A 16,398-nucleotide genomic window follows, 5' to 3' on the forward strand; every position below is an offset into this window, starting at 1 on the left:
CACACGAGCGCTGGCTCGAGCGCAGCCGAGGCCCTGGCCAACACCTCGGCAGCACTGCGCCTGTTCCCCTAATCACCACAGCTCACAGCCCCACGCTGGTCTGCCAGCCGCCTGGGTTCCCTCTGCCCCAGTCACCGGCTCCCACCTATCTCCCTTCTCACCTGGCTACCTCTCTGTGATTGTTCCTATTCCAACCCCCACCCCTGCCGGCACTTAGACAAAACGTCCCTTGAAGAAAGGAGGCTCAGCCTTTCTCCCTCTAGGTCCCACAGGTCCCATTCACAAATCAAGAAAAGAGGGCCGGGGATTCAGCTCAGTGGTTCCGGCGCCTGCCTCGCAAGCGCAAGGTCCCAAGTTCGATCCCTAGTACAAAAAAAAAGGAAAGAAGGCTCCCTGGCTGCCAGTTTCCTGGGGACTGAGGAGCTGGTGAAGAGACAAAGAACACAGAGCAGAGCCTCAGCTAGCTGAGCATGCTGGTGAGCACAGAAGGCTGAGGCAGGAGGATCGCCACATCCTCTCTGTTCCTCAAACGACCGCCCCTATGTGAGAGACACTGTGCCTGTTTTTTTTGGGTTTTTTTTTTTTTGTACCAGAGATTGAACTCGGGTCCTTGCGCTTGCACAGCAGGCAGCAAAACCACTGAGCTAAATCCCCAGCCCTACACCGTGCCCACTTTGTAAGTGGGGAAAATGAGGCTCAGAGAAGTAAGAATCACCTCTCTGTGGTCACTGAGCCAGAAATAAAACATGTATCACTGTTTTAGGGATGAATTTGGCCATAACTAGCAAAGTTATTAGATAGAAATTATTAGAAACATATTCCAGAAACTCTCAAGTATACCAGAAAAATGCACATGAGCCTTGCCTGTGACAGCAAACAACTGAAAACGGCCACTGACAGAAGCGGGTAAATACACTGCTACATTTGCAAAATAAAATAGAACAGTGAGGATTCATTAAAAAAATCTAGGGCCTTAAGGATAAAAATGATGGTCTCAGGCAGGCATGGCAACAAACCCGTAATCCCAGCACTCTGAGAGGCTGAGGCAGGAGGATGACAAATTTGAGGCCAGCCTGAACAACTTAGCAACTTAGTGAGGCCCTGACTCAAGATAAAAAAATTAAAAGGGCTGGGGATGTAGCTCAGTGGCAGAGCACTCCTGGGCTTGATCCCCAGTATCATTAAAAAAATAACAATAAAATAAAGAAATAAAAAGTGAAGCGATCAATTAGAAGAAACATTTGCTACCCAAGGGTACATTCAGAGAGCTGGGCCCACTACTCGTATCCGCCACTGACCAAGCACAGCACCCCGCCACCCCGGGGGATGGCTCGCACCTGCGTAGACCAAGCGTGGCACTCAGCCCGGCTGGTGGCACCAGAGTGCACAGGTGCCAGAGCCCCTCGGTGGGTGGCTCACCTCCCTGCAGTGCTGTTCCCGCAGCAGGTCTCGGAGGGTGCGGTTGGTCTCCTCGAATGTGCCCAGCTTCTGCAGGAGAAGTTCCTTCTGCCTCGTCAGCGTGTTGATGTCCGTGCAGGTCATTTGTTTCTCCTGGAAGACACCGTTCATGCGATGCCAGAGAAGGGAAGGGGGCCAGGGAAGCTCCGGCAAGAGAAGCTGGGCAGGGGGTCAAGGGCTTCCCAGAGGCGGCAGCCCTGGGAGGCAGAAGAGGTGGAGAAAGGGGCTGTAATCCCAGCAACTGGGAGGCTGAGGTGGGAGGATCGTGGTGAGTTCAGGGCCAGTTTTAAGTACATAATGAGACCCTGTCTCAAAAAAACAAAGCAAAAATGAGAGAAGAGTGTAGAGGGGGGTCCCTCAGCGTGGGAGAGTCTGGGAAAGGGAGACCTCAAGGAAGAGAGGACAGCACTACCTGGTGGCTGACACTGGCAGGACTCAAGCACATGCCTGGATTCACAGGGATCCCAGGAAACCCATGATGAGGTTTCCTCAGAGGCCCTGACAGCCCTCCCAGCCCGGATGTCACAGCAACCTGATGACGACACAAAGGCCCCACCCTGTCCCGCGCACCCAGGTCGGGCCCTGCTGCCCCCACCTACCGTCTTAAGCTTCCCGATGGTGTCCTTCAGGGCCATGACCTGCTTGGCGGCGGCGGCTCCATCCATTTCCGCCTCCACCAGCTTGGACATGAGGCACTCCTTCTCCTGCTGGAGGTGCTTCTTCTGGAGCCTGGGCACACAGGCAGGGCTCCATGAGCCCTGGCAGGCCCTCTGGCTGGAGCTCCAAGCCGCTTACCTCACAATGCCCCCGGGGAGGCCCCCTGAGCCAGGGGACAGCAGGGGAGGGGTGGCTTTGCCGGGCAGGCTCCACCCGGCACTGGGCCCCCAACACCGGCCCTGCCACCAGCCCCTGCTTGTCTTCAACAGCCCCCGTCACTGCCAGTGCCGTGGCCTCCTAGCTACTGGGACAAAAGCCCCCCAGGCAGGCACTGCCACTGAGCTGCACTGCCAGGCCTTGAAATGCCCTCTCCAACGAGGCCTCACCTGGCCATGCCACAGCCCAGCTTTTAAAGCCTCTCCCTAGTCCCCAGATGCGCCTAGACACCTCAGAGCTGCTGCTGAACACCGCCTGTGCCGCCCAGCGCCACCGCTGCCCTTGCCTGTGGCTCTGGGCCGCCTCCCTTCTCTCACAGGCTACCAGCCAGCTTTCTTCCTTGCCAAACCTTGTGCCTAACGGGGCTCCCTCCCCTTCAATGTCACTTTTTGAAGAGCTCCTGGCCTGCTGTGGGCCCTTCCTCTCTGAGGGTACAGCCCAAATGCAGCCAGGCTGGGGACAGTCACCAAGCCGAGGAGCTCCCCAGCACTCCAGGGCTAGGGCACTGGCTGGAAGGAGCCGTCACCCGGTGGGTGGGGCAGAGCAGACCCTCACATGGTGTAGTCCTTCTCCTCCTTGATTCGCTCGATGTTGTGCCTCAGCACCGTGTTCTCCTGCTCTGTCTCGGCCAGCTCATGGGCCACCTCCTCCAGCTCCTCCTTCCGCTCCTCCAGGAACTTCTTAGCCATTTGCCGCTCGCCCTTCTGCATCCTGACCTGGCAGGGACACGTGGGCAGGCTGCTGTTGGGCACTGTCCTCAAAGCCACATTGCTAGGCCCAAATTAAGGCACCTCCAGTGGAAGCAGCAGGGGCCTATGTCAGGCCATCAGGGCTTTGTGGGCACATTCAGTGACAAGGGACAAATAGTCTCCCCAACGAGAGACTTCCTCCCCGTCCTCTACACACTGTGGATGAGGAAACTGTGTGCAGAGAGCCTGGCTGGGGCACAGCTAGGTTGCACTGTGGATTGCTGGGCTATGGTGACAGGGGGTCTGTGGCCAGGTGGCAGCCCCAGGTTCTGCAGGATCCCAGGACATAAAGGACAGAGTGAAGGTTGACAGACACCGGGCCCCTTAGCCCTCAGGAGCTGTATTAATGCCAGCCCCAGCAACTTCCTGGTCGGGGACTCTGGACTTTCAGCCTTGTCTGTGGTCCATTCCTGTGCCGCGCCCCAGGGGCAGCTTGCACATGAGGACAAACTCATTTCTTTAGGGCTTGGCTGTGCTTCGACATTTGTATAAAACACCAAGCTAGGGCTGGGGATTTAGCTCAGTGGTTTGGATGCCTGCCTCGCCAGCGCAAGGTCCCGAGTTCGATCCCTGGTACCAAAAAAACAAAAAAAACAAAAAACCTAAAATGCCAAGCTAGGTCCCAGCTTCCCAGTCATTTTGCCTGCACAATGGGGACACTAATACCACCACCATTACGTCCTGTTGTCAAAGTCAACTTGGGCCACACCTTTGGGACCTTCTCAGGGTGGGGGACCCAGACCCCCCCAGGCTGTCCCCGCCTTGGGCACCGGCCCTCTGGCTCCCAGCTCTCACCTCAGACTTGAGACAACCAACTGCGTTCATCAGACTGTCGATCTTCTTATCATAGTGGCTCATTTTACAGTGGCCGGAATCGTCATCTTCTGTCGAGAGGTCACTTAAGCGCATGACTGAGACCAGCTTTTCTGAAGATGGAGGTGTGACTTCTAGGCAATGAGGTGGAGTCTGGGGTAGAGGAGGGAGAGACCTTTGAGCTATCAGCCACGCCTCAACTGGGAATTTGTCCCACCATTGCTGGACCCAGCTCCATAGCCACCACCCAGGAGGATGCTGCTCCGCACCCTGCAAGCAACACTACCTACCCCATATCTACAGAAAGCCTTTGAAGACTTTCTAACATCAAGTGAAAAGCTTGGATTACAATCATTAAAGTAAAGAAAGCTGGGTGTGGTGATGGCCATGTATAGTCCCAGCTACTTGGGAGGCTGAAGCAGGAAGATCACTGGAGCCCAGGAGTTCAAGGCCAGCCTGGACTACCTAGTGACTTTGCCAGACCCTGTCTCAAAATAAAAAAGGGTTTATGGGCTGGGGATTTAGCTCAGTGGCACTGTGCCTGCCTCACAAGCACAAGGTCCTGAGTTCAATCCCTGGTACAAAAAATAAATAAAATTTAAAAATAAAATAAAAAGGGCTGGGGATGAGCTCAGTGTGAAGATCCTGGTCTCAAGCCCCAGTACCATAACAACAACAAAAGCAGGCAAAGGAGAAAATGTTAAGGTAAAGGAGCCAGGTCAGTGAATACTTCCGGGGGTCATGAGGCAGTGACAGTAACGGGGGGGGGGGGGGGGGGATGGGAAGGGGCTAGGAAGCAGGCAGGTTCCGTGGAGTTGGGGTCGGTTACAGGGGGACCTTCAGCTTGTAAGGTCCCCCCCCGCAATATGCTCCTAATGAACGAAATGTTTACTTTAAGAGCAGCCAGTCACGAATGGTAGAATTACAGGTGATTGTTACAGGTGAAGTAAACAAGTGATTGTTTGCTTTTCTGCCTCTTAAAATTTCCATAATGAAAATAGGTCACTTTTTTGTTTGTTTTTGTTCTTGTGGGTTTTTTGTTGGTGTTATTTTTTTGGTACTGGGGATCAAACTTGCGACCTTGTGCTTGCAAGGCAGGCAGCAGAACCACTGAGCTAAATCCCTGGCCCAGGTCACTTTTGACAACTGACAAAAGAAAACTTTTAATAAATGACAAAAAAATATAGATCTTTCTTTTTTTTTTTAGATCTTTCTTTCAAAGATGTTTACCAAAAAAAAAAAAAAAATAGCTAAGTTTACATACTAGAGGGTATTTAAAAAATATCTAACAAGGGGGCCAGGGATTTAGCTCAGTGGTTCTGCTGCCTGCCCAGCAAGCACAAGAACCCAAGTTCGATCCCTGGTACCAAAAAAAAAAAAAAAAAAAAATCTAACAAGGGCCAGAAGTTGTGTTTTAGCATACTTAGCATGCCTAAGATTCTAGGCTCCGAAAACCTGTCACCTGCCCAAAAAAATAACAAACAGGAATCCCACATGGCCTGGCATGGTACCTACCACTGTGACCCCAGCACTCTGAGAGGCTGAGGCAGGAGGGTCACAAGTTTGAGCCCAGCCTGGGCAACTTTGGAACTTAGTGAGACCCTGTCTCAAAATTTTAAAATAAAAATAAAAATTTAAAAATTAAAAAAAGGGAAATCCCCCTTCCACAGCTAAAGACTACAAGGAACTGGGGCCAGGGATTTGGCTCAGTGGTTTCACCACCTGTTGCACAAGCGTAAGGATCCCAGTTCAATCCCCGGTACCCCAAAAAAAAAAAAAGAATGGTTCCTTCAGGGCCTAATATAGATCAAGACTATAAGGAACTGAGCAAAAGAGAAAAAAGAAAATGCTGTGAGACAGTGGGAGACAGGGAAGAGAACCAGTGGGGAGAGCAAGCTAAGCAACATAGAGACCTGTAAGACTCAGAACATAGTTGCTCCCACAATGACTATACCAGAAATAGAAAAGAGCCAACCTAATAGTCCAAGAAATTAATTTTGGTAGCTGCTTGAATACATATTAAATTTTGCAAAGTCATCTTTGCCTCTGTAAATGAATAGGATTTGAACTAAGTACAGAACCAAGTTGTTTTGCTCTGGATAAAAAGCGAGTGATGCCAGAAATTGCATTATCAGTTTAATTTGGTGCACATCTGGTGAACATTAACATGACTAAAGCAAATCAAAAGTCATGAGAAAATCACTAGGATAATCCAACACCTCAAGATCAGAAGTCTTTTTTTTTTTTTTTTTTTTTTTTTGGTACCAGGGATCGAACTCGGGTCCTTGCGCTTGGACAGCAGGCAGTGAAACCACTGAGCTAAATCCCTGGCCCAAGATCATAAGTCTTGATCACACTGTGTCAACAATAAGCTATGCTAATTTTAATTTAGAATATTATACTTTTTGAAAAACTCTTCTGAAAAAGACCAGCATTTCATGAAACAATAGTTTGATTATGACACCTGCTAAGTAAACTTTTACCAAATTCTAGGCACTCCATAAAATCCATGATACTATGAAAAAAATAAAAAATAAATTTAAAAAGGGCTGGGATGTAGCCCAGCACGAAAGTCCTGCTCAATCCTTGGTACCACTACGTAAGTAAATCAGACTCCCATGTGCACACAGGAGCTCGGGGCTCCAGCTCCAGCTCTGCTCCTGACATCCGCCTCCCTGGGGCCCTCACCCTTTATCTAGAAGAGAAAGGCTCAAACAAGGGCTTCCCAGGTGGCAGGAAGTGGCAAACAGCAGACCAAGAGAGAAGCAGGGGTGACAGCTACTGCTGGAGGTGGCTGTGACAGCTTACGAGGCACCCATGGGCCCTCGGCCTCCAGATGTGGCCACAGAACTCCCCCCAAGCTACATCTTTAGCCCTTTTTTGTTTTCTGAGACAGTTTCTCCTATGCAGTCTAGGCTGGCTTTGAATTCACTAGGTAGCCCAGGCTGGACTCCAACTCACGATCCTCCTTTCTCACCCTTAGTGGCCTCAAACTTTCGATCTTCCTGACTCAGCCTCCCGATTAACTGAGATCACAGGCATGCAGCATCAACTTAAAAAGTCAGTTTTTCTCGCCGGCCTTGCAAGCGCAAGGACCCGAGTTCGATCCCCAGTACCAAAAAAAAAATAAAAAATAAAAAATAAAAAAATAAAATAAAATAAAAAGTCAGTTTTCATAGCACCATCTCTTTGATGTAGACTGTAAATATCATCCTCTTTTCACTTTTCTAAAAGGTACTTTTAATTATAAAATACACTATTCTTAGTATAAAGAAATTCAAACAGGCCATATTAAATAAAACAGTAGAGAGCTGGTGATGTCTATAGTGCAGTGCTACAGTACTTGCCTAGCATGTGAGAGCCCCTGGGTTCAATCTCCAAAACCATAAAAATAAAATAAAATTTTAGAAGAAAAAATTTTAAAACAGCACAAGGCCTTGGGTTCATTCTCTAGCACCAAAATTAAAATTAAAAAGCTAGGTGTGGTGGCACAGCCCCATAGTCCCAGCACTTGGGAGGCTGAGGCAAGAGGTTCCCCTGGGTTCAAGGCCAGCCTGAGCTACATAGCCAGACCCTATCTCAAAAAACAAAAAACAAACAAAAATCAAATACTGTAGTGAAAATTGTCATCACATGGAGGTAATCAGTCCTTACTAATTCTTGAATACCTTCCAAGAACAATCCCACACATATATACATAGGCATATCCACACGGATAGAGAACACCCTTTTCTATACAGACAGGGCCAAGTTTTACATAAGATGCATCTCCATGCTTCTCATGAACAAATATCCACCTCCAGCAGCTATATGGCTTCGTGGTGCTCTATTTATCTATCATAATTGAACCAAGACCTCCCCCCCACAGACATTTAGGTTTCTACCAATATTTTTGTTATGTATAAACAATAAAAAGTAAACAATTTCTAAAGAGATCTCATGAGCCAGGTGTGGTGGTGTGTGCCTGTAATTCCAGCACTCAGGAGGCTGAGGCAGGAAGATTACCATGAGTTCAAGACCACCCTTGGTTACATAGTGAGCTCAAGGCCAGCCTGAACTACATAGCAAGACTCTATCTCAAAAAACCAAACAGGAAAAGAGAGAAGAGAGAAGAGGGAAGAAGGAAGAGAGATTCCAGTACTCTTCTTCAGTACTTTTAGGATAAATTCCCAGATATAAACCTATAAAATCAGTTTGGACAGATGCTGTCTGACTAGATAAACACCTCAAGAACAGCAAAATCAGCTTCATAGTCCCATCAAAAATATCTAAAAACAGGCCAGGGATTTAGCTCAGTGGCACCACACCTGCCTCGCAAGCACAAGGTCCTGAGTTCAATCCCTGTACCAAAAAAAAAAGCTAAAAAGGAGCTGGGCATGGTATTGCATGCTTGTAATCCCAGCTACTTGGAAGGCTGAAACAGGGGGATCGCAACTCAGTGTGGGCAACTTGGTGAACCTCTGTCCTACCTAGCATATGTGAAGTCATGTTCAATCCACAGCGCGCGCACACACACACACACACACACACAAAGTCTAAAAGGGTTCTTGAAGTTGGGCATGGAGGCTGAGGCAGAAGGATTGCTGTGAGTTCAAGGGCAGTCTGGGCTACGTAGTAAGTCCAAGGTCAGCCTGAACTACATAATGAGACCCTGTCTCAAAAAGCCAACACCCACCCCCCTGAAATTTTTTTTCAATAAAAATGACAGTTTATTATTTCTTTTAAAAAATGGGGCCAGGGATTTAGCTCAGTGGTTCCGCCGCCTGCCTCGCAAGCGAAAGGACTGGAGTTCAATCCCTGGTACCAAAAAAAAAATTTAAATATATATTTCTAAATAATAAAATTATATATATATATATATATATATTTTGTTGTTTTTTTGTACCAGGGATTGAACTCAGGACCTTGTGCTTACCAGGTAGGCATGGTACCACTGAGCTAAATGCCCAGCCCAAATAAAATAAATACTAATGCTTAAAATTGACATTTCAATGATTGTTAGTGAGGAGAACTTATTTAAAAATGTAAGAGAGCATTTTAATTTCAACTTCTCTTTTTTTGGAGGGGGTGCTGCTGGGAATTGAACGTGGGGCCTAGCACATGCTAAGTATAATCTCTACCACTGAACGACACCCCAGCCTCAAATTCCAATCTTGTGCCCTCCCATCTGCCAACAGTGGGGACTGAACCCAGGACCATGGCGCTGAGCTATTACTCCTGTTTCGTTTTCTATGTTTTTATTTTGAGACAGGCTCTTGCTAAGTTTCCCAGACAGGATTTCAATTTGTGATCCTCCTGCCTCAGCCTCTCAAATGCTGGGATTACAAGCGCCTACCATCATGCCTGGCTTCTTATGCTTTCTTATACTAGTCAGAATGCTTTCCCTTTATTCCTAAGAATAATGTGTACAGTAGTCCCTTTGCATCTTAGGGAAAAATCGGCAAATCAGAAGTTAAAACCATAAGGTATAACTATAAATGTCAGAATAATGACTTTCGTTTTGGATTTCTAATTTTAAAAGCAATGAACTACAAAAAAAAGAAAAAAAAAAAAAAGGGCCGGGGATTTAGCTCAGTGGTTCTGCCACCTGCCTCAAAAGGTCCTGAGTTCCATTCCCGGTACAAAAAAAAAAAAGATTGATAGTGTATGGTAGCACATGCCTATAATTCCAGCACTCAGGAAGCCAAGGCAGGAGGATTACCATGAGTTCAAGGACAGCCTGAACTAAAAAAATCCAGAAAACCAGAAAACCCAGGCGTGGTGGAGCACACCTGTAACCCCAGCACTTGGCAGGCTGAGACAGGAGGATGGCTGCAAGTTTGAGGCCACCCTGGGCTACACAGTGAGTTCAAGCCCAGCCTGAACTAGATAGCAAGACCTTGTCTCAAAAAAAAAAATCCCTCAATAAAAAAAAATTCCCTTCCCCAAAAGGCTGAATTTTCACAATAGATCAGGAATCATCATCTTACATTGTCCTGATAATGAGATCTTTGTCCAAACATGGCCAAAAGCTTTTACCCTTATCTTACTGAGTTTTTTCACTGCAACTGGCTAGAAAGCCTCAGGAATCAGCCAGATCTGTAGCTATCGGCCCTGGGGCCAGCAGTGCCTGGAACAACTCAACAAATGTATGCTGCATGAATTACCACATGGGTGGCGGGGTGGGTGGAGAGATGGTGGATGGCTAGGAGACTAGATGGATGAACAGGCGTGTGGATGGATGAACGGTGGATGGATAGAAGAGTAAATGGATGGGTGGGTGGGTGGATGGATAAGGGGAAAGACAGGAGAGTGCAGGGATGCATCTAGGGGTAGCCGTATGTTCTCTTCCTCCAGGGGAGATACAGATATCTTTATGCCTCACACACTGTGACAGATACATGAGACCCTCACACACGTGCGGTTCCTTCTGTGAGAAGCAGTGGCTAGAGCTCAGCCTCTAGACTGAGCTGCCACAGGTTCCCCCTCCAGCCCTGCTGCCTTCGCTGAGCCCCCAACAGCTCTCGGCTCTCCAGGGGCCTCTCCTGTCTACACTGGGGGGCCAGGACCACCCCATAGCAGTACTGTGTGGACCTGGGAAGAGTTGCACACCTTCAGGGTTCAGCAGGGCACTTTGGTAAAGGGGGCCAATGAGCAGGGGCCAACCCTGACGTGTGCCGAGTTCGAGGCCCGACAGAATCTGCCCCGTCCGAGAAGAAAGCCCGCACAGGATTGAGCCTACCTCCCACTTGCATCCCACATGCCGGGCAGATGACTTTCCAGGGGGGATCCAAGGTACCTTGGTTTTCACCCGGACATTCCGCCGCACATTCACGGTGTCCCCTTTCATTCCACGCTTATGAGATTTCTGTGGAAAAGGGACAGACGCAGGGTCACCTTCTTCCCCATGTGCCATGGGGTCACTTTGGTGGCATCGCCTCCAACTCTGCAGGGCTGTCTCTGCTGACTGAGGTCGCTGAGGCCGCTGCTGGATGACAGGTGCCTACCTTCCAAGCAGGCAGGTGGCCTTCGGAAGAAAGTGCGCATCTCCCAAAGCTCTGGAGCCAGAGGCGAGCAGGCTGGGTGGGAGGAATCGCCCGGCCACAGCTGTCACCTCGCCCCGTGGCATGCTCCTACCTGGCTGCTGGCTGCTGTTGGTTTCGGGAGTTTTTTTATGTGGACGTGGACGGGGGTGTTCTCATCCACGTGAACATGTAAGGGGGGAGTTGAAGAGCGGTCCTTCATGGCTCACTTCTGGCAGGCAGGGGAGGGCAACACAAAAAAGGCTGATCTGTGGACGAGTAAACTGGGCATGAACACAGAGCTCCTGGCCTCCGGGGCCCCGAAAGCCTGGCCACCAAGCGAGCACGACAGGAGCCGACTATGGCATGCAGGCGGGGCCGAGGCAGGAGCACGGCTCAGTCAGCCTCCTGTCATCCCTGCTGGAGACACCGGGAGCACCGGGTCCACGCCTGAGCGGAAACTCCATCCAAGGCTCCCAGGAGTGCAGAGCTCCCCTTGGATTTAGGATACTCCACTGGCAGGCAGGAGGGGCCTTCTACACAGGGATCTCAATTAGTTGTGCATGCAGGTTAGCATGGGACACACGCAGACTGGTTAGGGCACAGCAACAGTCAGAGTACGGGCAGGTAAAGGACTGGAAATAGAAAGCAGGCAGAAATGGCAAGGATGAGAAGGCTGTGCAGATTCTAAAGAAACCGTGCAGGGCTGCAGATGCAGCCCAGTGTTCGGGCACCTGCCTACCATGTGTGCAGCCCTGGGTACATGCCTAGGACACAAAGCAAAACAAGAACGCCATGAATGGGACAGAACCCCAGCTATATGTCCCTCACCCACCACCAGCTCCTGGCCCCTACCTTCTTCTTTTCAAAAATTTTTTTCTTTTTGGGGGGGTGGGGGGGTACCAGGGATCGAACTCAGGACCTTGTGCTTGCGAGGCAGGCGGTGGACCCACTGAGCTACATCCCGAGCTTTTTTCAGTATTTGGAAACAGCGTCTCACAATGTAGTTCAGGTTGGCTATGAGTTTATCATGTAGCCCAGGCTGTCCTCGAACTCAGGGTGATTGTCCTGCCTCAGCCTCCTGAGTGCTGAGATTACAGACATGCACTACCATACCCAACTTGTAAAATCTCTCTCTTTTTTTTCTGAATTCTAAACATTTTGGCATTTTCCTGGAAGGATAATGTTTAGACACCCTTCTCACTGCTGGCAGCCTTAAGACAGGCAAAAAAGAAAAAAGCAAGGAAGAGTAGGACATGCAAACAGCGAAGTGCAAAGCACTGGGGCCACAGTGGTGCCCAGCAGGTTGGGCAATGCCGAGGAAGTGTGCAGAAGCGTTTCTGGTGGGGTCACAGGCCAGGGAGGGTGCCAGCATGCACATCACCTACCGTCACAGTTACACTGGGTGGGCCACAAGGTGTTCTCAAGATGTTTTTCTGCGTGAGACTCGTTATTCTGTTCTTCCCACACGATGGAAACCTGCACCCAGGCAGAAGAACCAGATTATGAGCGGAACCCTCGACTCCCAGTCCTCACTCTGCAGGACTGAACTCTGCATGTGGGCTGGTGGGGTCACAGCCAGGAGCAGCAGCGAGTCCGGCGCTCAGGCACAGGGTGCCGGGGCGGGGGGGGGGCACTGCCACAACTGGCCTGGTCACCTGCCGCCCATAGCACGATCAGGACCTTTGGCTGCAGAGCTTGGGTGTCAGCCTGTCAGGCTGCACATGAGAAGCGGCCAAGGGACAAGAGTGACAGTCCCCAATCAGGGTGGCACTTGAGCAGAGCTAGCTCTGGAAAAAGGCTCAGGAAGTGACTGACACAAAGGTAGAATTCAACCCCCTTCAAGACTGGGGAAGGCACCCAGATGTGTAACTACGTAGTTGGGCCTTGTCACATGCCTCTAATCCCAGCACTCTGGGAGGCTGAGGTAGGAAGATCACAAGTTTGAGCCCAACTTAGGCAACTAACTGAGTGACTTAGCAAGACTCTGACTCAGAATTAAAGATAAAAGGGCTGGGGACAAGCTCAGTGTGAAGGTCTTGGCTTCAATCCCCAGTACAAAAAAAAAGCATTCAGCTCAGTCACTGTCATTCAAATTAAGGTTCCAATATTTAGTTAAGAGGACAAAATAGTACTTCCCAAAATATTCCATTAAGTGCCTAAGAAACAGGTACAAATTTTATTTTATTTTTTGGTACCAGGGATCGAACTCAGGACCTTGCACTTACAAGGCAGGCGCTGGAACCACTGAGCTAAATCCCAGGCCAGGTACAAATTTTAATGCCGTGTGTAATCCCCTTGCTTAAACACAGTTACAGCCCCATCACCAGGTTCACAAAGACAGCAAAAGTTCAACCTGCCCTAAAGTCTGGTAGCACATCCAACAATTCTTGGTTGGGAAGGGACTTGGAATGATTACCTGATTCACCCTATTGCTTCCTGACAGGCCCAAAATAACACACTGGCCTCCCACAAATTCTTGGGGAAAATAACGTAACACCAAAATAGTTGAGGCAGGCACGGCAGTGCATGCCTATCATGTCAGCACTCAAGTGAGGCAGGAAGATCGCCATGAGTTTGAGGTCACCTGGGGTTACACAGGGAAATCTCACTTCAAAAAAAGCCAGGTGTAGGGCTGGGGATGTAGCTCAGTGGCACCTCACCTGTCTGGCAAGCACAAGGTCCTGAGTTCAGCCCCTGGTACCAAAAAGGAAAAAAAAGCCAGGTGTGGTGCCACATGCCTGTCATCCCAGCACATGGGAAGCTGAGGCAGAAGGATAACCATGAATTCTAGGCCACCCCTTGGCTACGTAGTGAATTCAAGGCCAGTCTGAACTACACAGCAAGACCTTGTTTTAAAAAAAGAAAAAGAATTCTCAGTACCCCCCGCCCCCAAAAAACCAAAAAACAAAAAAAGAAAAAGAGGGCCGGGGATTTAGCTCAGTGGTTCTGCTGCCTGCCTGGAAAGCTCAAGGTCCTGAGTTCAACCCCTGGCACCCCCCCCCAAAAAGGAAAAAATCCACTAAAATAATAATTGAGCAATTTAGGATACAAGTTGCTGTATACATGTAACATCTTAAAAAGATGATCGGTTTGATCCCCGGTAGCCCGCTCCCAAAAAAAGATGATCGAGGGCTAGGGATTTAGCTCAGTTGTTCTGCCGCCTGCCTCCCAAGCGTAAGGTCCAAAAAAAAAGAAAGATGATGGAGCCTCCTAATACCAAATCTGAGAAGGCAGGATCCCCTTACCACCACACACACACACACACACACACACACACACACACACACACACACACAATCGGTTCACTTGAAGCCAATACCATTGGGAAAGACCATCAAACCACCCAGATTCCATGAACACCTTGTTAACTCCAATCCACTTCCTATCTTATCTTATTATTTATTTACAGCAAACTTCCAAAAAATAGGGCTCAAACTTAGTATTCCATTAAGACAGGGCAGCTCTGCTGCTAGGAAAGAGCTGTGGCACTGCCGGGGAAGGGGCCAGGGTACACAGCTGCAAAGTGTGCGTGTATTTGTTTGCTCCTCCCCTTTAAAGGTGACTTTCAAATACGCAGGTGCGGACCTTCAGCACGCAGACCGAGAAGCTTCCGGCGGGCCTAGCCCGGGGGCTCCTGACCACCTCTCCCTGCCCTAGGGCCGAGGCGCCCCCTCGTGGCAGTACCTGGGAGAGCCGCCTGAGGACGAGGCAGACATGGCTAGGCATCAAAGCAGCAAAGGTGGGCAATTGGGTCAGCAGGCTCAGCTCAGAGGGACCAGAGGCGCTTGCCAATGAGGGGCCTGGCATCAAGCGTCCTCTCTGAGGGGAAGTGGGTGGAAGCTTTGAGGGTGGCAGTTGGGTGAAAACTTGGGAGGCGCTCCTCTACTGTCCAAGTTGCACAACAACTGTCCTGCCAAAGCGGGGGAGATAGGAGAGGCTGAGCTGCCTGCGTGGAGCCCGGTGCTCTGCCGGTAGGCAGGAGAGGAGGGTCGGGACCACCATGCCCAGGCCCCACCCAGGAGGACGGAGGAGTGGGCGCTACCAGGGAGAAACCTGAGGCCTGGCTGGCGGGCGAGAAGGGCAGGTGAATACCGCTAGGCCCCAAGTGGGCCCCGGAGGGGCGGGAACCCGCGCTGGGACCTGGAGGTGTATCGCGGGCGGGGCCGGGCAACTGTCTCCGAGGAGAAGGGGCGTTCTCGGCAGAACAGACAGCGCGGAGAACCAGTCGTATTCGGAGGGAGGCGCGGAGGGGACAGGTGGGCCCTGATCTAGAGGGTCTAGACTTAGAGGGGAGGGGGTTCGGCGGAGGGCTGCGCGGCGGCGGCCCGAGACGGGGAGTCAGGGCCGGACCGGGAGGGCGCGGAGTGCGGCGCCCAGGCCCGCTGGGAGGCGGCGGTACGGCCGACCCGCCCGCGGGCAGGAGGGCGAGAGGCGGCATCCGGCGAGGGCCGCGGGGCCGGCCACCCACCAGCGCGCAGGAGGGCACCGGCTGCTGCCCATGGAGAGGAGGCCGAGCCTGCTCGAGGGCAGCGGAGGAGCGCGGCTAGCCGCCGGCCGGGAGAGGAGGGAGCCGCCGCCCACCCGTTACAGAAGGAGAAGCCCGCGCCGGGGGCGGGGCGCGGCCACATTCGGACCCGGGCGAGGAGCGGGGCCGGGAGCGCTGCGACCTCGCGGCGGGGACGCGCGTGGCTCCCCGGGTCCCGCCCGCCCGCTGCGGCCTCTCACCAGGAGCGACACGGCTGCGCCCAGAAACGCCTCCTTATGAAGTCGTTGAAGTCGGTGGCCAGGGTCGTGCCATGGAGACGCCGCGGCGGATGCAGTCGGGCTCTAGCGGCCGCTCCTCCCCGCTTCCGCCTCCTTTTCCGACACCCGGTCCTCAGCTCGCCCATTGGCCAGTTCAAAGCCCCCCCACAGCCGCTCGGGTTTCGCCATTTAGGCCCGGCCCTTGGCGTCACAGAGATGCCCCGCCCCTCCAGGTGCTCCGCCCACTTCCGAGTCCCGCTTATCGTCGCCCAGGAGACGGACGACGCCAGCGGGCCTGCCGGGTCTTGCTCCGCGATTCAAGGGCCCGCTTCCCCCTCCGCCATTTTTTAAAAACTGTCACTTTATATACTTAAAAAGTTGTACATAAAAACTTGTAATGCAGCTCGGAAAAACTGAAAGAACTGTTAGAAAGGGAGAGTGATATCTTTTTGACTGATCAGTAAGGAAGTTATAGAAATGAAAACGTTTAAAACATTAACGTTTCCTTGGGAAGAAAATGTTCAAATGAGAACAAGGGGAAGGAGAAAGGAAAGAAAGGACAAGAAAAAAAGAATAGAAGAAAAATGGAAACAAAACCTATTGTAGCCGGGTATTTAGCTCAGTGGTTCCGCCACCTGCCTTGCACTTGCAAGGTTCGCAGTTCAATCCCCTGGTACCAAAAAAAAAAGCTATTGTAAATAAGGAGGGGAAGAGGGGTCAAAGGGAGGGGGGAATGGGAAAAAAAGAAGCAAGGTATA

General features: G+C 50.9%; 1 protein-coding gene across 15 annotated transcripts in view; it reads right to left on the reverse strand.

Moving 5' to 3' along the window:
• Odf2 (outer dense fiber of sperm tails 2) overlaps positions 1–15,829 on the reverse strand; it is a 31,945-nt gene extending 16,116 nt beyond the window's left edge. For 2 of the 15 annotated variants that reach the window (XM_013073818.3, XM_021261927.2), the window contains exons 1-7: positions 15,623–15,829; positions 12,283–12,373; positions 10,672–10,740; positions 3,876–4,046; positions 2,887–3,047; positions 2,058–2,187; positions 1,420–1,551 (exon numbers count right to left, since the gene is read on the reverse strand). In XM_013073818.3, coding sequence (XP_012929272.1) covers positions 1,420–1,551; positions 2,058–2,187; positions 2,887–3,047; positions 3,876–4,046; positions 10,672–10,740; positions 12,283–12,373; positions 15,623–15,786 — 918 coding nt within the window. In that variant the 5' untranslated portion in view covers positions 15,787–15,829. Of the gene's footprint in view, positions 1–1,419; positions 1,552–2,057; positions 2,188–2,886; positions 3,048–3,875; positions 4,047–10,614; positions 10,741–11,009; positions 11,164–12,282; positions 12,374–14,581; positions 14,789–15,365; positions 15,527–15,622 lie in introns of those variants that run through there. The other 13 variants (XM_004849201.4, XM_021261926.2, XM_087183089.1 and 10 more) reach the window with 12 other exon arrangements.
• Positions 15,830–16,398: the final 569 nt, after the last annotated feature.

Source organism: Heterocephalus glaber, unplaced genomic scaffold (assembly GCF_053883595.1).
Source record: "Heterocephalus glaber isolate CG9 unplaced genomic scaffold, H.glaber_assembly_v1.0 deba00001479, whole genome shotgun sequence".
NCBI lineage: Eukaryota > Metazoa > Chordata > Mammalia > Rodentia > Bathyergidae > Heterocephalus > Heterocephalus glaber.